This window comes from Hypanus sabinus, chromosome 25 (assembly GCF_030144855.1).
Source record: "Hypanus sabinus isolate sHypSab1 chromosome 25, sHypSab1.hap1, whole genome shotgun sequence".
Lineage (NCBI taxonomy): Eukaryota > Metazoa > Chordata > Chondrichthyes > Myliobatiformes > Dasyatidae > Hypanus > Hypanus sabinus.
The window spans coordinates 41,969,385-41,996,888 of NC_082730.1; the positions used below are offsets into that span (position 1 = coordinate 41,969,385).

At 38.6% G+C, this 27,504-nt stretch overlaps 1 protein-coding gene across 2 annotated transcripts in view; it reads left to right on the top strand.

Annotated features, from left to right (window-relative positions):
- LOC132381301 (synaptotagmin-B) overlaps nucleotides 1-27,504 on the top strand; it is a 113,936-nt gene that overhangs the window by 40,023 nt on the left and 46,409 nt on the right. For both annotated transcript variants that reach the window (XM_059950681.1, XM_059950680.1), the window contains exon 7: nucleotides 50-167. In XM_059950681.1, coding sequence (XP_059806664.1) covers nucleotides 50-167 — 118 coding nt within the window. The remainder of the gene's footprint in view (nucleotides 1-49; nucleotides 168-27,504) is intronic.

Here is a 27,504-nt window from a genome sequence, read left to right on the forward strand (position 1 = left end):
ACTCCCTGCATTTTCAAGCATTCTAAATTTCTTCATCATTCCCATACAGCCTGAGAAACTGGGAGACATTTGTACCTCGTTGCGTTACGTACCAACAGCGGGGAAACTCACAGTCTGCATTCTGGAGGCAAAGAATCTAAAGAAAATGGATGTGGGTGGACTCTCAGGTAAGATAACCGCTTACATGTAAGTGTCAAGATTTAAGAGGAGCATTAGAGCTAGAAGTAAGTGTACAGACTTGTTGCAATATATCACCAGCTCTACATGAAGTGAAAATTGACTGCATATTACTGGTTCTCAACCAGTAGATCCCTCAGGAACTGTTCAGTTTTTATCCTTCAGCTTTCCCAAAACAATGATCAAAATGTATTTCTAGTTACGAGGAAGAAAATATCAGCAGGCAGCTGTTGGATTAAGAATTATGTTTTGGGTAAGACTTGCTCATGGACCCTAAATGTTCTCATTAGTGGTCAAACATGCCATTTGAAATAAAAAAGAGCTGTGTCATAAATATTGGTTTCAATTTAAGTATTATAAAGCCGTCTGAAAAGCAAACCAAAATATCTCTTTATTTCCTTTAGGAATAATGAGAAATAAAGGAAGAAAATCTTGTTTTGTATTTCCTGTTTGTGCTGGGTATCTGTTAAGTCATTCACCTCAAGGAACTTTCAATTGCATTGAAGTCTGATTAGAAATAAAACAATATTTATTCAAACATTAATTTTAACTTCCTTACCCACATAAAAACACAAAATAGAGCTGAATTTAGTGGAAATCAAGTTGGCTCAAAAATGTGTTTTTCTTGAGGGCAGAATATCTAATTATATATTCATACTTTTTCCATAATCCTCCCTTGTCACACCGAATGTCTGGAGGCACCGAGGGAAGATGAGTAAACTATTAGCTTAGTAGCAGGGAGGATGGGTCCGGGCAAATGGATGAACCAAAGAGATCATAAAACGTTTGTGTTTTATAACACAGGTCAAGGATAATATTGCACCATGGAAAGGGAATTTGAGGGTTTGAAGATGTAATCAATTTGGTTAGAAGGAATAAATGATAATGAATTATAAAGTTTTTATTTGTTATCCACCAAATAATGGAAAGAAGATAAAGGGACCGAAGTTATATGCAAAGGTGCAAGGAATTTAGTAACTTGATATTGTTGGAGAATTATACCCAGTGGGGGCATAGTTATATAAATAAATCAGTAACTGTACACAGGAGAGTGTTCAAAACCAATGCCAGGCCAAGTTAAAGAGTGCTGAGTATCCAATACTATAAAATCAAAAAAGAGAGCATTTGGGAAACATTGGTAAAAGTCTTCATCAAGGAAGACTTGAAGTAATCATGAGTGTAAGTATTGATCTGGAGAATAAATTTCTGTGAGCTGATAACAGATTTAATCAAGAGAAAATGCAAAGAAATTTTTTGAACAAAGGCAGATGAACACTGGATGGCTTTCAGCTAGTTTAGGCACAACCCAGGGGAAAGGAAGAGTATTCAATACAGGATTTGCTGAATGACAGAAGATATTGGACATAAATGAAACAAATAGGGAAAAGTTTTAATAAATGTGTTCATAACTTTGTCAAAGACCAAGCTGAAAGCAAAATGTCTAATTTTTGAGAATAGGTTAACATGAAATGAATGTGGTAGGTAATGAGGTAGACTGTAAGAGACCAGGATTACATAAACAAATCAGAGAACAGGGCAGACATCAAGAAAGTGAAACATTTCACAGTAAGATCTAAAGAGATCCATTTTGATAGTTAGATATGATGAAGAGAGTTCAGTTCAGTTCGAGGTGGTTAGTTGAGTAACGTTGGAGAGAGAGAGAGGTGAGAGGTGATGCCGTTGATCCTCCCGTTGTCTTCCAAAGTCCTGTTGTGGTCACTGACTATGACCGTGATACGTACAACCATTCTTTAGAGGTGGAATTATCACCCAGGCAAGGATGGACACACAAATAATTCCCCACCTTTTCACACTGTGAGCCACTGATCGATTCCCCGAATCGATCCTCCAAAAGCTCCACCTTCATGTTGGTGCAACAAAGCTCATTCAGTGTCCGCACTGTGTGTCTCATGGTGTGTCTTGGTGTGTCTGTCTGTGTAACAGTGGACCTGGCTTTTATATCTCCATGTTGGACACCAACTGTCCATCAACCTGCTCCGTCCTCCACTTTCTGCAGGAACTTTACAAGCAGGCAAGTGACCTCGGAGAAAAGGTAAACAAGCTGGCAGAGAAAACATAACATCAATCTTTCGAGCAGTTTCTGTCTGTCTCTCTCATTGCGCTGGACGCCTCCCTCTCTCTCTCTCTTAATAGCAGCACAGTTCATAGGATCTATTCTGGACCCTGTTTCAAACTAGGCTTTCCCCTGACACTCCTTATGTTAGCCATTTCAGCCCTGGGAAAAGGCCTCTGACTATCCACACAATCAATGCCTCTCATCATCTTATACACCTCTGTCAGGTCATCTCTCATCCTCTGTCACTCCAAGGTGAAAAGGCCAAGTTCATTCAACCTATTCTCAATAGGCATGCTCTCCAATCCAGGCAACATCCTTGTAAGTCTCCTCTGCACTCCCTCTATAGTATCACATACTTCCTGTAATGAGTTGACCAGAACTGAGCACAGTACTCCAGGTGGGGTCTAACTAAAGTTTTATATAGCTGTAACATTACTTCAAGGCTCTTGAACTCAGTCCCACAGTTGATGAAGGCCAGCTCACCATACACCTTCATAACAACACTGTCAACTTGCGCAGCATCTTTGAATGTCCTATGGACATGGACCCCCAGATCTCACTGAACTGCCACACTGAGAAAAGTCTTACTATTAATATTATATTCTGTCTTCAAATTTGACCTACCAAAATGAACCACTTCACACTAATCTGGGTTAAACTCCATCTGCCACTTCTCAGCCCAGTTCTGTATCCTATTGATGTCCTGCTGTAACCTCTGACAGCCTTCCAGACTATCCACAACACCCTCAATTTTTATGTCAACAATTGGTAGAATGAGTAAAGAAATAAAGAAACATGGGGATATCAGAATCATAATCAGGTTTAATATCACTGGCATATGTCATGAAATGTGTTGTTCTGTGACACCACTCAACTAGCTGAGCTATCTCACTCCTACATCCCTTCTCGTCACCGTCTGACATTCTGCCAACAATAGTTGCATCATCAGCAAATTTATTGATGGTGTTTGAGCTGTGACTAGCCACAATGGGTGTAGACAGAGTACAGCAGTGGGCTAAGCACACATTATCGAGGTGCACCAGTGTTGATTATCAGAGAGGAGCTGACGTTATTTCCGATCTGCACTAACTGTGGTCCCCCACAGTCAGTGCAGATCATTGCAATAGGCTGGAATATTTGGAGGGAGAATGCTAAGGGATTTATGTCGGTGACAAACAGGCTTACAAAGGTATTAAATTGAATATAATATCCTTGAATTTGCAGTGAGATATAGAAACCGAAAAGATGCAATAACTTTATGGGCCACTATTGGAGTATTGTAGCATTGAACTCTATGTAGGATGTCAAGGCTTTGCAATGTATCCAGAAGATATTAACTAGATGAAATATTTCAGTTCTGTAGATAGACTAGAAAACCTGGATCATCCTTCCCAGAGTAGAAAGGTTAGGGATATTGATGGAGTTACGAATTTTGGAGTGTATTGATAATTAAGGAGGAATTGCTTAAGGTTGCGGAAATGTAAGATACAAGTTGTAAAGACAATAGAAGTCAATTCACTGCAAACTTTTTAAAATGAGTTGGATAAAACTTAGAAAGAAAAATGTGTACTGCACGCTGAGGAAAAAGTACAGGGGATTGGGATTAATTGGATTGCTCTTTTAAATCAGAATCAGTAGTAGTGCAAAATAATAGAAATTTAAAAAGTAGAGAGGTGGTGTTCATGGGTTCAATCGGATGGCAGAGGGGAAATGCTGATACATAATCAACTAACTGAAAGTGTCACAAACACTGATTCGTCAGCGCAGTAGATACAGCAATTGTCACGTGTCAGCTAATTATTATTTAATCGTAATAGTAGTTAACTCCATACTTGTTGTTGTAGTGCTTGTTGAGGCTTGGACAGAGCACAGCAATGCTTCGCTTTTGTTTGCATCGGCCTTCCCTGAGAAATGGGACTGTCGAGTCAACTGACTCTGAAGACTAGTGGTATTCGTTTAATAATTAGATGTTCTTTTCAGCCGCAGTGTAGGCTTCGTTTCCCATTTGAAAGTTTTAGTTAACAGCCCTATTTGGGCTGGTATTCATTGCTTTATTTTCTCTTTAGCACTGTTCGCATTGAAGTTTTCTGAACTATCGACCCGCTTCAGTGTCTCTCACTCCTCACTTGTGCCATATCCAAACCTGGTGACAGAATGCCTTGCACCTGTGCCACGTGTGTCTTCTTAATTCTTGGGAATTATGTTTTTAAATAATTTGAAAATTTGCTAATCTTTTCAGATTAGCAGTTGCAAAGGCTAATTGCAAAATGCCCACTGGAGAGACCAACTTTCTAATATACCCTTTGTGTCATTGGAAATGCTGCTGTAAGTCTGTGGGTTGAATTTCAAAAACTTCCACAACAGACTTCGGTATCTCTCGGAATTTGTCATCATTTAGAGGTTTTAATCTGAGCAGGCTGTATTTCATATCCTGGGATCGCTAGTTTAACTTCCTCTGGCCACAGGTTTCATTGCCATTGTAACAATGATATTGTACTTCAATGACAGGTATGTCAAAAGATTTAATTTCATCTATGTGAACAATCTGACAGAGGAATACTTTAGAGGTAACACACTGAGATTTATATCACGTCAGCTGTGTAACTTTTATTTTTAGAAAAGAGCTTTCATAATTTCTATATGGAACCACAGTAGACTTATTTGTAAAACTAATGTTTGGCTTTCTCTCTAAGCAATGAGGTAGATCTGATGATCTCTTGGGATTCCCCAACCAAATGAATCTATCCTCATTCCTGTCGGCCAAACACTCTTTCTTGAGAGTGTGGAGGGCATAGTTCTCTTGACTCTGTGACAGATTAGGCAGGTGTGGTGAACTATGTGCCTGTCGGGACACGCCCCTGCTGACTGCTCCTGTGGCTCCTCCCACAGGCCCCTGTATAAAGGAGATCTGTGGCCTGACGCTCGGCCTCAGTCTCCAAGATATCTCGCCTTACGTCTCAGTGTGAGTTATTGATGGTGCATCAGCAGATATATGAAGTGAAATGCCAAGGTTTGGATGGTCTCCTGAGGGGGATTGTTGAAACCTGCTGATGTTTCATGAAAAATGGCTTCAATATATTTTGGCAATATATTTCTCTTCTCTCTGGTATTACTCTATGCCAAAGAACATTTGATGTATGATTGTTTTGTGTTGGCTGGGTCATGTACTTTGTCTCAGTGTTATCTTTAGGCAGTCCCTCAGCATCGAGTGAACAACAAAAATACTGCAAAGATTGGAAATTCTGAAAAATGCTTGAAGCACTCATCAGGTTGAGCAGCACTCATCAGGTTGAGCACAGGTGCCGCCTAACCTCATGAGTGTTTCTGACATTTGCTGCTTTTTCATTGGTCCTCAAACAGCCAAAGACTGGGCTTGCAGATTAAAGGCTATGAAGAAATTCATAGCAGATATCTGCCTGTGTTTGGAGGCGTCTTGGAACATGGGAAGCAGTTTTGGAAGCAGGAATTGCCAAGGAAGAAGATGAAAAGTGGTGCACCCTTTTCAGGTCTTGTATTGGACCTTTATTATTGGGTTGTTTTCTAAATACAAAGTGTAAGTAAGGCTCAGTTTATTATATGCTTCAGTGAATATGCAAACAATGATTTGTATTTACAAGCAACATCAGATTAGGGTGACCTTGTTTCTGGAATGGACAAGAAATGCATTGAACATTTCCCTGTTCATCCTCTGCTGCAGCAGGAAACTTGTTGGAGGTGTAATATAGAACATAGGTAGTTATAAGACAGTATTTTTAATGTTCCTTTTCCCTCACATTAAGGATGAGGGTGGAAATTTGTGATCAAAGTTCCTCCCTGCCAAAGTTTAGAACTTCTAAACTCTAAAATTCTAAAAGCTTCAAAAGAAACATTGCAAGCTCCCAGGACCCTGTTGTTTTGCAGTTGAATCATGGCCTGGATTGGCAGCAAGATTGTTGCAGGATATTCTCGGAGAAGCATTTCAAGGTCACAGTCAAAGTTGCCCATCCAGGTGGCGCTGATTTCTTCTTGCTCTGTGAGATCCATTACATTGAAGATAGCACTTTGCCCTCGCACAAACAAATACACACACACAATAAAACATAAAATTATATTTGAGTCCGTAACCAGTGATGAACAGCTAGCCAACTGGGAGGCCCATGACTCTGGTCCAGGCTTCATTCATTTTAGGTTCACATATCCAACCAGCAGCTCACACATTTTATAAGAACAATGCTTGGTTATTGAACGCAAATTGTTAAAAACAAAGATGGAATGTTCCTCATGTAGCAGTGCTGGGGTAAGGATAATCATCAGAATATTGCAGCTACAGGGCTTTTTTTGAAGCATTTTGCTTCAACTACTGTTTAAAAAAATAGATTTTGTTAATTGATTTGTTCTAGACATAATACCAAACAGAAATAACTCAGCTAAATAAATTTCAACTCTAATTTTCCATCCCATCACATGGACAATTTCAGTGTCATTCATTACAAGCAGTAATCTAATCAAATGTGACCCAGGTACCAAACAGACAGTGACAGAGTAACAGACCTCTTCCATGCAGCCCCAAGTATTTGATTAGACTGACTCCAATGTCCACTCAGTGGCCACTTTATTAGGCACACCGGTACACCTGCTTGTTAATGCAAATCTCTAATCAGCCAATCATGTGGCAGGAACTCAATGCATACAAGCATGCAGACATGGTCACGAGGTTCAGTTTTACTTCAGACTAAACATCAGATATGTGATCTAAGTGACTATGAGCGTGGAATGAGTGTTAGTGTTAGTGAGCGTTAGGGTGGCTTGTGTGTCTCATAAACGGCTGATCTCCTGGGATTTTCTCTGGAGTTTACAGAGAAACAAAACCATCCAGCAAGCAGCAGTTCTGTGGACTAAAGGGCCTTGTTAATGAGAGGGGTATAGCCAGACTGGTTTAAGCTGACAGGAATGTAACATTTACTCAAATAACATCACATTAATCAGTGGGCTATTGAAGAGCATCTTTGAATGCACAACATATTAAACCTTGAAGTGGATGAGCTACAGCAGAAGAAGACCATGAATATACACTCAGTGCGCACTTTATTAAGTAAAGAAGGTACTGAACAAAATGGCCGCTAAGTGTAAATCAAAGTCAGGACCATGCTAATTAAAAATGAAAGTTTAATTCTGTTTCTGAAGTTGGAGATCCCGTGAAAGTTCACTTGCTTCACATAACTCTATCAGAGATTCTGCAGAAATAGTTGGGAAGGAGTTAATGAATCCATCAAAGGGAACAGAGCCTTGCTTTCAAATTCCAGTGTTGCTTTACAATGTACGATGCACAGTGAGCGACATTAAAGTACAGGTGAACAAAAGGATGTGTATTGCAAATTCAATCAAACCCTGTACTGGCTGTGGGATGCCACATCTACAGTGTGGCTCAGCTGTCTCATGCCCACTGTATGACGCCACACTCAAAGTAGGTAAAAAAAATAATAATTTGCAACAACTAGATAATAACTAAAGGCCCAGGTCTGATCGAATTTAAGTGCTAAAGGTGAGGGGCTTCCAGCATTAGAGATAGCTTGCTCAACAGGAGATATCACTTCCATCAGCTGCCTGGATAAGGGTTGGGGGGGTGATTATCTTCCTGTGGATTCATCCTGGGAGGTACAGATGTGCCACCTACTTCCACAAGAAACTGTCTCTGAGAAAACAATATTTACACATGCACCCCTGGCTGGCAGCCATTGCAAAACCCCGAGTGGCACAGGGCAGATGTTGACTTGCTCATCACTAACCACAGCATCCTTGAACAGGTGTTAGGCCAATAATTAATGTAGTCAGGAGGCTTAACACCTTTCTCAGGCATCCGCCCAGGAAAGCAGAAAACAAGCCCTATGAATTTTGCAGCAGAACTAATGACAGCACAGATTGGGCACAGGCCATTGCATTACAAATTGGTGTCCATGGAGCCTAATTCTATACCTGAAAAACAAGTGTAATGCGTACCAATTTCTAATTCAGAAGGCAAGTGGGTCAGAAAATCAGCAAAACATTTTATACTACTAAATACAGAAAGTGGGTGATTGAATTAACTTCAAAATGGCAACAATAGAACTGGAGAATTAAAAAAAACAATCATTGTCCTAACACATTGAATAACTACAAATTGGTAGCACAAGGCACCTGCCTTAGCTTCCACTCTTTTCAGATCCTTTAGGTTACCTCTTTATAACAAAACAGTTACATACTGAAACCAAATCTCACAGTATTGTTCACTGATTTGCTTGTTTGCTATGACAGAACTCCCTTAAAAATATATATATAGGAAGATAAGAACTATGCATGACACATGGCTGTAAGGGAGATGGAGGGATATGGACTTGGTGTAGGTCAGAAGGATTAATGTTTGGGTGTCTTTGATCTGCTTTTTACTGGGTTTGGCACAACATTGTGGGCCAAATGGCCTGTTCTTGTGCTGTACCTATCTATCTATCTAATCACTGCATTTTGTTTTGTTTTATTTTGTAAACTTGTCTTATTTTTGCCTCATGCACCAAGATGCAGTGGAAAAACTTCATTTTACTTTAGTCACATCAGTTTATCGAGGTAGTAGTACTAGGGGTAAAAAATAACAGTTTGCAGAATACAATGTTATAGTTATAGAGTAAGTACAATTTCTAATGTCTTAGAATTTATATTTAAAAGAGTAGAACAATTATAAATAATGATCTGCAGAGAGCAGCTTGGAATGACTGGCCACACTCCAAAAAAATTTTGCTTCATTTTTCTAATTTTAGCTAGCTGTGTGTCTTCCCATTCCACATGGATCTTTATGAACTCCTTTACTAAGTCATGTGTCATTTGCATATTTGAAATTATGTCTTCTAAGCCCAGTATGTATCAAAAAATTGAGAGCTCCTTTCATTAAACACTTGGGAAACACATTTACTTAAGGTCTGAAAAATTCACTACTTTGCCTCTTCTCTCGACTTTCTAACTAATCCAACTTTCTTATATCACTAATAAAGAGAAGAGCCAAATGGCCTCATTCTATCACATAAGATAGTTTGAAAACTGCATGTTATTTGGATCTCACAAATATTGTTAATTGTAATCTTATCTTCAGACCTAATTGATTATCAGAATCCGTTTATTATCACTGACATAGATAATGAAATTTGTTGTTTTCTGGCAGCAGTCCCCACCTTCATCCACATTTCTGTTGTTTTACATTTATCACATATGGTTTCAGCCACTTTTCTCTAATGTGTGCCTTGTAAAACACATTAATCATAACTGATCCATTGATTGCCAACCTCAATAATTGTCATATTCAGAGTCTAATTCAAGGTGGTTATCAGTTCAGAGTTATTTCTGGTACATAATATTCAGTACACAAAATGCATTCTATGCTGTACCATTAAAAATATCATTAATGCCCAGGAAGAGCTATTAATTTTAAGTTGCTTATGTAATGTTTTAATATCTTATGCAAACCTGTCATATGTCAATATTCATAAATCTATACATTTTACATAAGGAATCAAAATCAATACTTTGAAAAGAAACTTTGATCAGATTTTTAGCGAAGCTTCTTAATATGGTCATTAAATTCTACAAGTTATATACTTTTGCTTTTTTGTTAAACCTCAACATCCTCTGCACAGAAAACAACGAACTCCAATCCAAATTGTCGCCCCATCCATTCATTGTTGTACGACGGAGGTTCTGCATTGTCACAATTTTTGTCACTTAGACTGGACTTTGAAGGTAGATCCTCTCTGTTCCCTGGGTGGTTATAAAATATTCCCTTTCAAGAAAAAAAATGGGAAGTTATTTCTGGCATCCTGCCCGTAAAATTTTCCTCAGCTAGCATCACTGGTCATTTATCACATTCCTGTCTGTAGGAGGTTGTTGTGCTAATTAGGCTGCTGAATTTATCACATTATATAATTGACTATCTGAAAAGATCTTCATTGGCTGTCGTTCTCCTGGCCTGGACATGAATATCCTACAACTTCATATATTGGCTGCAGCCATTTTCATATTTTCTCAGGAATACAAATCTCTGCACAAATGGGTTACTTTAGAACATTAACAAATTAGTCAAAAGAAACATTTTCTCACCCAAAAATCCTGCCTCTGTTGCTTAAATTAAATAGCATCAGGAGCAATGATCTCCATAAGGATCACTTCGAGCCAAATCCTGTTTAGAATTCTGAGACAGATTGTACCTCTGGCTAAAATAAACATCAAAGTGTTGTATTTCTCTGATGCTGGGAATTGAACTTTCCCAGTCAGGCATTGAAGAAGTTGATTTTACTAGCATGAAAATTAGTCTGAAAGTATTCTTTGCACTATAAACAGCAAATGATGTTGGACAGACTACAACAACCAACTCCAGTGGGAGATAAGCACTCGATGGAAGATATATCACTGCGATGTCAAAAAAAATGTACTGGACAGCTTTAAAATTAGATTCTTTGAAACCATAATTACTCAGCTTTATTCTTAATTGCATCCATTCATAAGGAGTTAGAGTAGGAAGCAAAGAGGGCTTCAGCAGCTCTTTTGTCTATCTTAGAATTCCTTCATATCAGACTGTCTTCCCCACTTTTGCATTAGTGGACAATAGTGGGTAGGATAGGCTCAGATTTCCGGATTGTTCTTGTCCCTTTCCTCCTGACAGTAACTACTGAATGAAAGATGGCAGTGTCAAAAATATTCCAAGAAGATTCCTCCTTTCTCAGTGGCCCATAATGGTGGCACTACTTTTCATCTCTGTGGTGTTCTGTTCTTAGAGAGCCTTCCCGTGCTACAACACCATAAGATGTCTCCGTTTAGTTCTATGGCAACAGGCCCAATGAACCCCACAGAAACACTGCACCCCAAATCCTGTTTAGAATTCAAACACCTCTCATTTAAAAAGTTTCATATCTCTTCACTATGGCTTCTGTTGTGAACATTTATATTCACATTTGTAGAGCAAACTGCCAATAATAATGTCCAATGTTAATTGTATTCCCTTCTAGCCTAATAATGGTGACATTGCAGCAGATAGTTACTATTATGAATGCTCCATAAGTATCTGTACTATAAGTGTAAACATAAACACAAAGTATATGACTTTAAATTGAAAAGTGTCTGTATATCTGAAATGTGCATCATGTAATGACTTGATCTGTGTGGTGAACAATATACAAAGCAAGCTTATCGCTGTACCTTGGTACATGTTACAATGATAAACCAATTCCAATTCCATTTCCTGTCCAAGACCAGTTATGTTCTTCCCCAATTTTGCCTGAAATATCCCAATGTTCAACGCTGGAGGGATATTGCTGTAAGTAAAAGCTTGTGCAATGTTACACTGTTACATGGTCAGAAGATTGACTGCCTAGTGGGCATAAATGTGTCATTTTATAATTGGCAATATCTGACAAATAGTGTGTCACAAGATTTACTGTTTATTGGGGTTACACCATAGAACAGTAAACAGATTTACTGTTTATATACAAGTTGCAAGAAAAAGTTTGTGAACCCTTTGTGAACCTGGTTTTCTGCATTAATTACTCATAAGATGTGGTCTGATCTTCACCAAAATCATAATAATAGACAAATACAATCTGCCTAAGCTAATAACGCACAAACAGTTGTATTTCTTCTTGTCAAAACTGAGTACACCATTTAAGCAATCCCAGTCTCGGTTCAAAAAAGTAGGTGAACTTCTGGGGTAATGCCTTCTACAAGAGCTATTTGGAGTCAGGTGTTCCAATCAATGAGGTGAGATTGGAGATGTGAGTTGTAGAGGTGTCCTGCCCTATAAAAAAGACAAAGTCAGGTTACTGACTGAGCCTGCTCTTCTCAAAAAAGATCTGTTTATGTGCACCATGCCTCGATCAAAACAACCTTCAGAGGGCCTTAGAAGAAAAACTGTAGAGACGCATGAAGCTAAAAAAGGCTATAAAAGCATGTCTAAAGCCCTGAATGTCCACAGTAAAAGAAATTGTCTACAAATGGAGGAAATTCAGTCCTGTTGCTATTGTCCTTAGGGGTATGCATCCTGCAAAGATCACACCAAGAGCACAATGTGCAAAGCTGAAGGAGGTGAAAAAAACCCAAGGGTAACAGCAAAATACCTACAGAAATCTCTAGAACTTGCTGAAATTTCTGTTCATGTGTCCGCTATAAGAAAAACACTGAACAAGAATGGTGTCATAGAAGGACAGCATGGAGGAAACCAGTACTTTCAAAAAAAAACATTGCGGCATTTCTCAAGTTTACAAACAACCACCCAGATGCTCCATAACGCTTCTGGGACGATGTTCTATGGATAGATGAGACAAAAGTTGAACTTATTGACAGAAATGTACACTGCTATGTTTAGGGGGAAAGGGGCACTATTCATCTGAAATGTCTTTGTATGGAGCAATGATCTAAAATTTCCCCTCGCCATTGTGAAAGTCTGATCAGAAGCTACAGGAAACATTTGGTGGAGGTTTTTGCTGCTAAAAGCGGTTCTAACAGTTATTAAATACAAGAGTTCACATGTTTTTTCCAGCCTAGATGGTGAATGATTTAACAATGAGTTCAATAAAGACATGAAAAGTACAACTGTTTACGTGTTATTAGTTTAGGCAGACTGTGTCTGTCTATTATTGTGATGAATATTAGACCACATTTTATGAGTAATTAATGCAGAAAACCGGGTAATTGCAAAGGGTTCACAAACCTTTTCTTGCAAATGTAAATAATTTGGATGAAGGCATCAAAGCCATGATTATTTAGCTTGCTGGCAGCAAATAGCAGGATTAATGTTTAATTAGGACATAAGGGAGGTTACTAAGAGATAGAGACTGATTAAGTGAAGGGAACAAAGAACTGGCAATTTGAGGTATAATGTAAGATTATTAATTTTGACCATAGTATAAGAAAAATATTATATAAATGGTGAGAGATTTCACAATACTGAGGTGCAGTGAAATTAGGATATCCAAATGCATGATTCATAGATATATGCTACACAGATACAGGAAAACTCAGAGAATGTTGGTATTTATTGCTAGAGAAATTATATACAATAACATTCATGTTGTGCTTCAGTTATACAGGCAATGGTGAGACTATATCTGGAAGACAGTGTAGAGTACTGGTCTCTTTACTTAAGGAAGGAACTTACATGAAACAGGAATTGGGAGAAGGAAAGGCAAAGTTGAAGAGGTTGGAGATTTGAGGAGCATTGAAGTCAGGATCAATGTGAGGAGGAAGGTTGGTGATTGGAGAATTGTGATTGAGGTGCTGAAGTCTCATCAGGGAACAAAAGAAACTGACAACATTTGAGATTGAAACCCTGCAGCAAGACTTGGGTTTTGGCCAAATATTGGAAATTCCTTCACCCCCCCCCCCCCCCAACCCCCATTGATGCCGCTCAACCCTCTGAGCTCTTCCAGCAGACTGTGTTGCAACTACTTTATTCAGAACATTTAAAACCTACAAAATATACTTTAAAACTTGCCACTCCCTGCATCTTGGACCTGCTCATGTAGAATCACAAACAGAAGAACATTAATAAGCTTTTAAATGATTGATAAATATTTTAAATTGCACTATTTGAAAATCATACATGGTGCTTAACATTTTTGACCATGTATTTTTAAGGAAGAATGCAAGTTTATGTGTGCAGTTTAAAAATGGCAAATGGCATCAAATTAAAATGGCATCCTGATGGGCATTATGAGCAGCTTTCTCTGCATATGCTGGTGAGTGTTCTGACAAAGAACAACACAATCATCTGCAACATTAATGTTCTCATAAATAGTGGTTTTCCAAGGACTATGAAACTTCCAAACTATGTATCTTGCAATAGTGACTGATTCCAATTTCACTGCTATCATATCCACACTTTGCTTTGGGTAACTAGGTAATGTAAATGAAAAATTATTTCACAAATGCAATAGAAAGTTCTTGAAGCTTTAAAAAAAAACTATTTCATTCTATATGGCAGCAACCACAGTGGAAATTGTTAGGAATACATACTCAGCAGGTCATCAGCACCTGTGGAGAATAATAAATAGTCGATGTTCTGTGCTGAGACCCTTCACCAGGACTGGAAGGGAAATGGGAAGAAACCAGAATGAGAAGGTGGGGTTGTAGGAGGTGTATAAGCAGGTAGATGATAGGTGAAACCAGGCAAGGGGGAAGATGGGTGACTGTAACAGTAGAGGAGGCCACTCACAAACAAGTCAAAATAGAAATGGGAGTAAAATTAAAAGTTTTGGCCACTAGAAAGCCCACCCTCTGTGGCAGAAGGAGTGAAGGTGCTCAATGAAGCAGTCCCCCTATAAGCTTCGAGTCAGGAGCATCAGGTACAATAAATTACACTGTAGGTGGAGTGCCCCCTCAGCTGGAAGGACTGTTCAGGACTCTGAATGGTGGTGAGGGGATGGTAGTGTGGAAATTATTAGCAGCTCAGTTTACATGATTGCAACTTAATGAAAATGAATCTTGTGGAATTTCTTTTTCTCTTCCCCTGAAAAGTGTGGCTCCACTACTCTATACAATAATATAATAAATGAACAAGATAAGCAAATGAACAAAATGGATTAATAATTTTGCACTTTATTATATTAATAAATGAATACTATTGAGAAGATGCTATCATAATGAGATTGTAATTACTTCATAATTAAAAAAAAGACTAAATGACTCAGGATCCACATACAGTGGAATTATGAGATTTAAAAAATCTTTATTTAAAGAATAACTGCATTCATTCTTAATTTAAAATTTACAAAGGATGCAATTATGGATTATTGGTTTATGGAATATATTGTTGATGAATTCAACTTATTGTAGTTGACAGTAACAATGATTCTCAGATGCAATGAGGATATGTTAACTCATGGAGCGCATGCATGCTATTTACATTCTGAATGAGAAATCCTAATGCACTGTGCAAAATGTATGTATCTGACTAGTCTTTCTGGTCTAGCTAGGTGCTTTAAGTGATGCTCAATGTATTTCTTCCCAACATCATCCCATAACTACATTAAACTCAATATGTCCCATTTCCATTCCACTTTCTTCCCATTGTACTAGCCATCTAGACTACCAATTTTCTTTCACTCCCTGTTCCAGCAGTCCCCTGACTATGACCCAATACTACCTCCAGAAAGACAACGACCCTTCTACCCTGCCCAATCCTTTTATTTACTTACAGAGATGCGGTGTGGAACCGGTCACTCCAACTCTGCCCAGCAACCCACCAATTTAACTTCAGCCTAATCATGTGACAACTTACAATGACCAATTGACCTAGTAACAGGTATGACTTTGGACCATGGGAGGAAACCAGAGGACATGAAGGAAACCCGTACACACACGGAAAAGAATGTACGAACTTGTTTCCGGAGAATGCTGGAATTGAACTGGAAACTCCGAGTTGTAGTAGTGTCAGACTCGCTATATGGTATTGTGGTGCCCTCTCACTTTTTCTGAGAGAACCACCAGAACCCACTTCAGATCCCTCACCAACCAGCTCGACTCTAATCTCTCTTTTGATAGCTCCAGGGTAGTTCCATCCTTTGAAGATCAAGCTGAGTGATTCAGGTGTCCTTCTTGGTCCAAAATATGCAATTGATTTCAAACCATTCACACTCACTATTGATCTGTAAAGAAAGCTTCCATCTGCTTTCCAGGAATCCCTGGGATGTGTGAACAATCGAACCTTCCTCCAGTGCTGTCCATATCAGTTTCACCCTTTGATCCTAGATTAATCTCTTTGCATTCACGTTACCAATCCCTGCCCAACCCTTATTCTACCTAACAACACACACAAAATGCTGGTGGAACACAGCAGGCCAGGCAGCATCTATAGGAAGAAGTACAGTCAACGTTTCGGGCCGAGACCCTTCATCAGAACTAACTCAAAGAAGAGATTTGAAAGTGGGAGGGGGAGGGGGAGATCCAAAATGATAGGAGAAGGCAGGAGGAGGAGGGGTGAAGCTCAGAGCTGGAAAGTTGATTGGCCAAAGGGATACAGATCTGGAGAAGGGAGAGGATCATGGGATGGGAGGTTTAGGGAGAAAGAAAGGGGGAAGGGAGCACCAGAGGGAGATGGAGAACCGGCAAGGAGTGATTGTGAGAGGGGCAGAGAGAGAAAAAAAAGAGAGAAAAGAAAAAAGGGAATTAATTAATTATTCCACCTGATCACCTACACCACACATATAAGCAAGTTAAATGCATTCTTCTGCCAGTCCAACAATCAACAAAACTAATGGATGGAAGCTCGTTGTGTACAAAGTACCCAAGATTTATCTTATCCTTCACTGTAACTGGGGGATAGGTAGTTATTAGTGACCTTGGGTGAAAAATTCAAGGAAATCTGTAAGTCCAGAGTACATGGACCGTTTTGATTGGTGGAGAGGGGGCACTATATTGTAGTGGCTAGCATTACGCTAGTACTTCGGGCTAGCAATACAGAGTCCCAGTAGATGCATGCAACTAATATTTATCCAGGGAAGTGCTAGCTGAGTGCAACTTCTTTAGAAATGAGGAAGCAACTCAAGGCTGGCCACAATTTAATCAGCTGGCATGGGTTAATCATGAATTACCATCACAACACCCGCTTTCAGGAATTAGCCAACTTGACTCCAGTAGTCTTTACAGTTTTCAGCAGAATTGAGCTTTAGCTGATATAGTTTACAGTCGATGTAACAAGAAACATTTTATTATTAATGTTTAAATGTGGTTAAGAAAATAGAATTGAAAACTGGTTTTTTCAAACTTTTAAGAATATCATTGCATCAAGGCAAAGTCTCAACTTAAATATTCCATTGTGCACAGTTAGGGACAGCTTCATCCAGCACTCTGCACCATCCACCACTAGCGGAACCTCCCAGTGGCCAAGCATTTCATTCTGATTCCCATTCTAACATGTTAGTCCAAGGCCTCCTCTTGAGCCAAGGTGAAGCCATTCCAGCCGGGTACCCTCCAACATGATGGAATTTATCCATTTCTCCCACCCTTTCTCTTTTCCCCATTCTCACCTTTTATTTCTTCTCGCCTGCCTATTACCTCCCCCTGGGTCCCCTCCTCCCTCCCTTTCTCCTACGGCCCACTCTCCTCTCCTGCCAGATTCCTCCTTCTTCAGCGTTTGACCTTTCCCACCCAATCACCTTCCAGTTAGCCTCTTTCACCCCCCCCCCCCCCACCATTTTATTCTGGCATCTTCCCCCTTCCTTCTCAGTCCCGAAGAAGGGACTCGGTGTGAAACAGCGACTCTCTAGTAATTTCCATAGATGTTGCTTGCCTGCTGAGTTCTTCCAAGATTTTGTGTGTGTTGCTTTAGATTTGCAGCATCTTCAGAATTTCCTGTGTTTAAGCTTAACTACTAGTTGGTAAAACAAAGGGGGGTGGGGGGGGAATACAAGCTGGCAGGGGACAGCTGAAACCAGGTGAAGCGGAATGTGACAGGGTAGAGGACAGGGGATGAAATAAGAAGCTTGGAGGGAATTGGCAGAAGATGTAAAAGGCTGAGAAAGGAATCTTACAAGAGAGGACAGTGGACCGTAGAAGAAAGGGAAGAAAAGTAAGGTGAGGAGATGAGAAGAGATAAAAGGGTAACCAGAATGGGGAATGGGAAAAGAACAAAGGACAGTTGGGGGGTGGGGGTAAATTACCAGAAGTTCATGTCCATGCCATAAGGGAGGCTACCCATATAGAAAATTAGGTGTTACTCCTCCATTCTGAGTTTTGCCTCATCATGGCAGTAGAGAAAGCCATGGATGTACATGTCAGAATAGAAAGTTGGATTGAACTGGTTAGCTACCGAGAGACCCTGCAGCAGACAAAGAGAAGGTGTTCTACAAAGCCATCTACCAATCTGCATTGGGTCTTACTGACGTAAAGGAGGCAGCACTGGGAGCTCTGGATACAGCAGATGACCCCTGACTGACTCACAGGTGAACTGCCACCTCACCTGGAAAGACGATTTGGGTCCTTGAATGGTGGCGAAGGAAGAGGTGTAGCACTTGTTATCTAACAACCCATTCTTTTAGGTTTCCCACTACTTCCAAATGTCTTTGACTGTCAGAGAGAGTCAGAAATAGTAGACAAAAGTGCATTAATTAATATGAATTAATTAAATACACCACTATTAATTAACAAAATGGAAGTCAGTGACTCCATTCAAATGAATGAAATTGAGAGACAAATAGTGAAGTTAACTCAATAGTTTATCCCTAGATTTGATGACAGATCTAGGAATTGAACAAGAAATCCACATCTGTCCTCAAACATATTTCATGCTTCATTTTTATAGTATGTACAAGTGAACATCTGGGATGTGTCGACACATTCGTCACAACCCAACCACCCCAATACACACAGAAATATGTACATTAGCAATCTCACTGGGGTAAATTCCATGCTTTCTCTGATCTAGAATTGTTGGCAAAACTGACAGTTCCACATAGCCTAGCTAAATGGTTACTCAGTGGATAGCACATGCTTTGAAGAATTTTCTAATTTACTTCCAACCAAGCTTTAATGATTTTTCTCTATATCTATTTCTAATCCCTTAATGGAGATTATAGCTTAAAATCTGAAGCGACAATGGTCTGAAAGTCTGTATGTGTTAACATGTCATTCAGTAAAGTTTGTAATTCCTCAAATTAGTATCGATCTTAGCCTATTACTGATCAAACCTTTATCTATTCTAATTGTAACCCTTAGAAATTCACTCATTGATCTTCCAAATGTCATGCCTTTCAACCCAGTTCTCGATAATAAAGCCATGAGGCTGTACTTTGTTTTTGAAAGTACCTGTTGATTTAAATAAACCTTTCACAGGATACATTGATCTAACGTTTGTAACTCCTGAAGTCACGATAGGAATAGAAGCTTCTGTGCTTGAGAGAAGCACTGCAGGACATCACTTCACAGGTACTAAGTGTGGCAGCTCCTATGGCAAGTAAGAAAAACAGGAACAAATATAGGGATTTTAAAACATTAAAACAATTAAAATTTTAATATGTAATCAATTGTGTGGCAACTGGATTTTTTTTCTGTGTAATGCTTACTGATTTATGCTAATAGACTACAAACCAGACCTTTTCACTGCTGTCATCCTCTAGATGTCCTTATTCCGTAAGCATCTGTCAGTGTATTTGACTGAACCAACGCCAAACCTGGCACTGTGCATCACAAAGTTGTCTTTTCTTTTGATTTGGCTGGAATTATCGTTTACTCTCTGAGGATAAACTGACCAGTGTATAAATGGGTAACTTAGCAAAAGAAGATAAGAAAACAGGAGCGAATGCAGATCTGCCCTGCCACCCATGCCCAATCTGCCTAGTCTTTCTAAAATTTATCAACATTATCTCAAATATCCCCAATGATCTAACGCCTGCAACCCTCCAGAGTAGAGGATTGCAGTCATTTACCACTCCCTCAGAGAAGTTCCTACACTTCCACTTTATATGACTCCTCACCAACTTTGGTACAGAAGATTCTGAAGAAGCTGGAAATCTTGAACAACATACAGAAAATGCTGAAAGAGCTCGGCAGGTTGGACAGCATCGATAGAGGCAAATCAACAATCAAATTTCACACCGAGACCCTTCATCAGAGCTACTTTTCTGTTTTTACCCTCTAACCATTGGTTCCCTTAATATCCAATCTCTCTTAATCTTGATTAAAAATAATGACTGGGCATCTGTAGACCTCTTGGGTAGGGAATTTGAATGAGTCACTGTTGTCTGGATGAAGAACTTGTTTTTCTTCTCTGCACTATGATCTTATTTAGCGACTCTGGCCCCTGGTTCTCAAAACCCCATCCAAGAGAAACTCATTGCTTCTGTGCTCTTATTAAGAAATTTCTATGTTCTACCATAAGCTCAGTATACTTAATGACTCTTCATGGAAAAATCTTCCCATCCCAGTAATTAGTATGGTGAATTTTGCCCCACACCCTTTGTCAAAGTACATCCTTCCCAGATACGCTAGTGAAATTTAAGAGACTACTAGACAGGTATGTGGAGGAATTTAAGGTGGGGGGGGGGTTATATGGGAGGCAGGGTTTGAGGGTCAGCACAACACTGTGGGCCAAAGGGCCTGTACTGTGCTGTACTTTTCTATGTTCTATGTTCCTTAGGTAGAAGAAATAATATTTGAGATGCAATCCAAAATAAATATAGCTACACTTTTTCATATTGTTAACCCATGAGAAGATTCCCATTTTAACACATGGACAACCCTTCTTAGAGATGTCAGATAAGAAAGGATTTATGAGTTGAATTGTGCCAAAATTTATCACAGATTTGTAATTTTATCTTCATTATACTATAGGATTTGGCAGGCGACACCTCTTCTTTGGTTACTCATACATTCAGAATTTCCAAACAATCTGAAGGCCTTTTATGTCTGTTTATTCATCATTACTTACCTCTCCTTTTACAAATATGGACATCTTTGACTCTCTATTTGATCCCTGCAATCATCCAAATCCATTGTTGCATGGATATTCATGTTACTATGCCTACACAAGGACCCAGCAGAATCACCAAGTACTTATTGGTGGAATTGTTAGAAAAAATTAATAAAAATTAATAAAGCAGGAAACGTATCAGTTGTCAGTTGTAAGAGGCTCCATTTTTCAAGTGTGAAGTTAGTAAGGTTTGATAATATTGTTATAAAGTTACTTGCAGCAGGAGCATTTATCCAGTGAAATTAATTTTATTTAGTGATCAATAGAAAATTTAATTTTAATCAATCAAATAAATATCGAATTTACATGAAAATCATCTCAGCAGTGATAACTGTGGATCTATTGTCTCATCAAGAAAAGCATTCCTGCTTCACGAATAATCATCAAGCAAAGAAATGTGTCATCCCTACTCAGACCAACCTATAGACTCCAGACCCACCAATGCAATTGACTCTTAAATGCCCCTTCAGCTCAGGGGTAACTAAGGATGAGAAAGAAATGCTTGGCGGCACATCCTACGAACAAATAGTGAATTGTCTAATCAAATCAAGGTGTACAAGCCTATTGAAGCTTTGCAATTATAATCAATGATTCAAAAGGAAACTATTGGAGCAATACTGGGTGTGGGTTGATTTTGCTGCAGTTTCTCATAAGAGTTGAAGTGAAATGATAACTTGTGATCTGTGAACTGAACTGCACTGTCAAGGAACATCTAGAAAGTTGAATTGTGAATGTGAGGATCTGAACAGGTGATTGTTTTGCTGGGCATTACTCTAAATGCTCATTCACCTGCACAGCACCACACCAATGAATTTCTCATTGATAGGATTGTGGTCATGCAGCATGGCACCAAGTGAAAAGAAAATTGTTATAGCTAAAGTAGTTTATACAATAGGAAATCAAATCAAATCTGTAAGCTTTCTGGGGCTAAAATATAAACGCACAAGCTTCCAGCCAATTTGCAGTTTGAGCAGACTAACCCTGATTATCATCACACTCGACTACAATCACATCATTTGCAGAGAATCAGTCAAGTGCTTCAGAAATGCCAAGAGTCAACAGAACCATTTGCCGATTTTAGCAAACAATTTGAATGCTTTGACTTCCATTATTTTATTTTATAGCAAAAAATTTAAAACAGTTATACTTACTGTGTATTGGATTAGACTGCAGAATTGTTATTTTTCATATAGTTTAACTTTCTGATGCCTGTTTGTATTTTTATTTCATCACCTCCACGCATATAGCTGTTCAATGAGTTTTTTGCCTCTATATTTTTGAATCTGGCTATTTGATTGGTTAACTTATCAATGGAATTTCAAATGAATTTTCTGTTATCAGTAATCTGTTATGAGAAGACCACACCACCTTTGTCTTTTTTCTTTCCCCCATTCTTTCTCTGCTCCCTTTTCTTTGTCTCTCTTCCTTTCTATTCTTTGTTAATGAAACAATTGCAAGCAACAAGTTTCCTGATTCTTGACTTCCAAAGAACCTTTCGATCACAAAGGCATCAGGATCAATATGTGCTTCTCACACTGCTCATTGCTACCTGCGGTGTCCTCTGAAAGGGTTTCAGGTTAAGTAGTCCAAATAGTTAGCAATAATGAGCAGAAGCTTGCCTGTATTTCTCCTTTTGTCCTGGGTTCACCACCTCTTACAAATTCAATATCTACAAATGGCTCAGCAGTATTTCATGTATGTGAAGGATGGAAGAAATAAAGTCAATTCAATTCAAAATGTGACCACTTTATTTATGAATCTATTCAATGATTATCATCTCAAATGAAGATGATCCTCCATACTATATTTTATCAATTCAAAAGTTAAAGTACATTTATTAACAATATATGTATATGTTCCCATATATTATCCTGAGATTCATTTTCTTGCAGAACAAAGAAATACAAACAAATCAGTGAAAAACTACACTGAAAGATTGACAAGCAACCAAATGCTAAATTTCAAATTTCAAAGTAAATTTATTTTCAAAGCTCATATATGTCACCATATACAATCCTGAGATTAATTTTCTTGTGGGCATAGTCAATCAAGCTATAGAATAGTAAACATAACAGAGTCAATGAAAGACCACCCAACTAGAATGTTCAACCAGAGTGCAGAAGACAACAAATTGTGCAAATACAAAAAGAAGAAATAGTAATAATAAATATTGAGAACTTAACATGAAGAGTCCTTGAAAGTGAGTCAATTAGTTGTGGGAACATTTCAAATAATGAAGTTGGGTAAAATTATCCTGTTTGGTTCAAGAGTCTGATGATTGAGGGATAGTAAATGTTCCTTAACCTGGTAGTGTGAGTCCTAAGGCTCTTGTACCTTCTTCCTGATGGCAGCAACGAGGAGAGCATGTCCTGAGTGGTGGGGGTCCCTGATGATGGGACCCTGCATTTCATGTAGATGAAAAGAAGATAAACTGTGCAAATACCATTTGATTTGGGCATAATAGAAGATATCTGCAACATTATTTCATCTCTTCATCATTGGTATGGAACTGCCGTTTGTTTGTGAGTCATTGAGTTAAGCTAACCATCGACAACTGAAGGTCATTATGTCAGGTGGTCAATATCATGTATTTTTTCACTTTAGAAACACAGCCCATCAATATCAGCTAATCAATAAAAATACGTAATGTGCATAAAATTGTCTTTCAAGCCAAATGTATCACTCAATAAGATCATAGCTGATCCAATCTTGACTTTAACATTACTTTCCCACTCCCCCCCAACCCCATTCTCTTGTAATTCATATGTTTGTCATGCTCTTCCTTGGCTTGTTCAATTGCTCCTCTTTCACAGCTCTTCGAAATTTTCAAATACCCTTCTCCGCAGTGAACAGAGCCGAGAAATAATTGCTTAAGATCTCACTTCCATTTTCATGCTCTGTGCACATATTACCAAAGTTGTCCCCAATAGGCCCTACTCTTTCCCTAGCTGGTCTCTTGCCTTCACTCTGCATTCTGTATGAAATGCTCTTGTGCTTTCCCAATCTTGCTCCCCTTCACTATTTCATCCCCCCATAATACAGTGGTATTTGCCAGAGAAAATAGTAGAGGCAGGAACAAAGGCAATATTTTAAAGGCTTTGGACAAGTACATGGGCATTTAAGGTTTAGGGGGATGTGGGCCAAATGTGGGCAACTGGAATTAGCTTAGACAGGCATCTTGGTTGGCATAGGTGAGTTGGATTGAAGAGTATTTTTTCTGTGTTGTGATACAGTAGCATTCTGAACATTTGTCTAGTACCCAGCCATTGAACTGTATTCTCCAGAGCAGAAAAACAATGAAATACAGATGAGAGAAAACTTGCAGATGCTGGAAATCCAAGCAACACACACAAAAAGCTGGAGGAGCTCAGCTCTGACCCTTAGACAGGACTGCAAGAGTGTCGGCCCAAAACGGCAACTGTGCTTTTTTCCACAGATGCTGTCTGGCCAGCTGAGTTCCTCCAGCATTTTGTGTGTGTTGAATGAAATTATAATGCTGGGAGAAAGCAGTAAGACTGTCAACATTAAAATGTTTGATTGATCTCGCACTAGCTTTCATAATCTTAGTCTTCTTGCTTAAGGGTGCTTTGCTTCAGCTGAAATCTGTTATTAACTGCATTCCACAGTTAGCAGATGGTGTCAGAATTAGTCTATAAAATACATGTTCATAATTTTTGACTTATCTTTGTCTTGTTGTCGTGTTTATGCAAAATAGTTAGAGAAATAACAAAAACCTGCTTATAAAAAGGCCCTCAATGATATTTGCTTGATAACATCCTGAGTGCATCCCTCCTGTTTAGCCTCCTTTGATTCCATTCCCTGACAAAACTTTTCCAAACTTGAGTGTTTCTTTCATGATTAATTTCTACATTTACAGTTGGCAAACAGTGCAAAAGTCACATTGTGTTATTACTGATGCTTGGAGATGATGTCTCTCAAAGATTCTCAGATTTGATAGATAATGACAATTTTATATGAACACTTCAAAGACTTCAGATATACTTTCTCTGCAATTGAGTGGGACAAAAGTGACATTTCCTTCAATTCACGATTCTGCTGTTCCATGTATTTCTCGAATTAGCCTGTAATATGATTGGAGTTAGGTTTGGAGTTCTCACTCTGGAGCACATGATTATACGGTTTAATGAGATTAATTCTCTTTAAAATCTAAACATTCAGTTTTGAAATGTATGCAACACAACATAGATTATACTATCATAGTAGTTTGCTTTATGTCAAAGGTTCATTTTATTGTCAAAGTATGTGTGTACAATACCAGATAGCCACGAAATACAGAAAAGCCACTGAAGTTGTCTAAAGAAAAGACATCACCACCCCCCCCCGCCTCCACAAGAAAAGGAAGAATAAACAAAACTTGCAAACGCCAAACCCCCACCTCCACCCTTGCACAAAAAAAAACTACCAGATCACCCACACAGAAAACAGCAGCTGAAACCTCCCAACCACTCCCTTGCAAAAACCTTAGAGATTGCCCACCTGAGCAACAGCCACAAAAACCCTAAAATCTCAACTCCCTCCCTCACAAAAAAGAAACAGCCACAACAATGACCCAAGACCAATCACAAGAGCAATTAATTAATTAAAGGCTGTGAGTCCAATGTAAGTGGTTGGCAGGTCACTGGCCAAAGCCAGAAGACAGGATTAACCTACATTTGGAAAGGCAAGGATTAATTCAAGATAGACAATATGGTTGTGTTGGGGTGTTAGTAATCCTGACTAGCCTATCTGATTGAAATGCATTGATGGATGCAGCATAGCTGATGTAGCCTAGATGGAAAGGGATCGGGTCGTGCTTGTGTTCATGAAATTTATGGCAGGATGGCAAATTTAATCCAAAATTGACTTAGTAATGAAAATAGAAAGTGACAGTGCTAGGTTTTATTTTTAACTAGAAATCTGTCATTAGTATTGCACCACAGGGATTGGTGCTGATATTTTTACAGTTTGTTATATAAATTAATGATTAGGATGCAAACATAGTAAGTTTATAGATGACATGAAAATTGGCAGTGAGTATATTCTTAGGCAAGGGTGAAATTGATCAGCTATCAAGATGAACAGAGCAAAGGCAGATGAAAGCTGGTGCTAATAAAAGCACATTGGGAGGACTAACACGTGTAAGGCATAACGATAAGGTAAGGTATCGAGGGATAGAGAGATCTCATGGTAGAAATCCATACATCATGAAGATGGCACGACAGATAAATAAGGTGAAAAAGATAGTTATTTTAATTAGCAGGGGTATAGAATATAGGAACATGGTGGTTATGGTACAACTTCTTAACACATTGTCCAGTGATGTAGTAATCTGTATAGTTTCTATCACCACACTACGATAAGGATTTGACTTCAATGAAAAGGGTGCAGAGGAGTGCTTCAGATAAGAGGCTGAGCTTGTTTTTCTTGGTCTTGGGAGGACCTGATAGAAGTATCCAAAATTATGTGGGACACAGATAGAGTAGCTCGTAGGAAACTAATTCCCATACAAAAGGCGTCTAATACCCAAGAGTGTAGATTTAGGTTAGAGTTAAAGGTTTAAAGAAGATTTGAGGAATAATCTTTTAACCCAGAGAATGGTTTAAATCTGGAAACTGCTGACTGAGTGGTTGTGGAGGAAACACTCTTATAACATTTAAGTGATATTCGCATTTGAACTGCCAGTGCATAAAAGTCCATGAATCACGTGCAGGTAAATGGGATTAATATAAATGTGTAATGATGGTCAGTGGGCCAGAGGGCCTGTTTCTGTGTTATATGGCTCCAATGCTTCATGAGATGAGATATGCGGAATGAAATGTCATGTCTTCAAAGTGATAAGCTTGTATTGCTACCAGCTAAAAGCAACTGAGGGAATACTCTTCCTCCATACTGCCAGAAGAAAGTCTAACTCAAAAACCTGGAGGGCTAATCAGTCAAAGAAAAAATAGAAGAAGTTTGCAAAAGTTGCAAGAGACAAGTCAAGGAAAGGAAAAGACAGTCAGCTTCTGCATAAGAAGAACTTCTTTCAAAAACATACAACAATCAAATGTTTATTGTAAATCTGTAGACATAGCATTCATGTGTTCTTAAATTAACAAATGCCTGCATTTCTACTTATATTCCACCGAGATACTCTAATCCATCTTCTAACACATTCAGAAAAATATTGAAGGCTTAGCATAAAGTACAACTGAAGGTAACTCATTTCACTGGACTAGATCATGCTGAATTTTGCTAGTAGTTATGATCTGAAACAATAATGATCAACTGCTGGAACGGAATGAAGTCCGGGGTTTCTGAGCATTACATTAAGAAATGTAGACATCTGAGATTTACTGACAGCTCCATGGTAATAGTAGGGCAAAGACTTAGGAGGGAAAATGGAGGTTAATTATTGAAATTTATTTTACTTCAGTTTAATTCTTTGATTAGTTATATATCTGGCTTTTATTAGCTAGATTTTTATAATATTTCTAAATGGTTTGTTTCAATATTAATTGTTCTAAAAGTCTCTGAATGTTTCCATAATGTCTCTGGCAGCACTAGTGGAAGGGAGAGAGTGGTTCCAAGCAGGCGTTGTGAATTATAAATTACCTATGAGAATTCAAACAAGATCAGGAATATTTCTGTCTCTCTAGACATTAAATTTATATTTTTCTTTGAAATTAACATATTAAATAAAACAAAAGATGACTGGAAATGTTCAGTAGGTCAGACCTCAGTAGGCCATCTTTAGACAGTCAAAATTTCAGGTCCTTAATCTGAACCGATCAATAATCACAAATGAGATATGCAT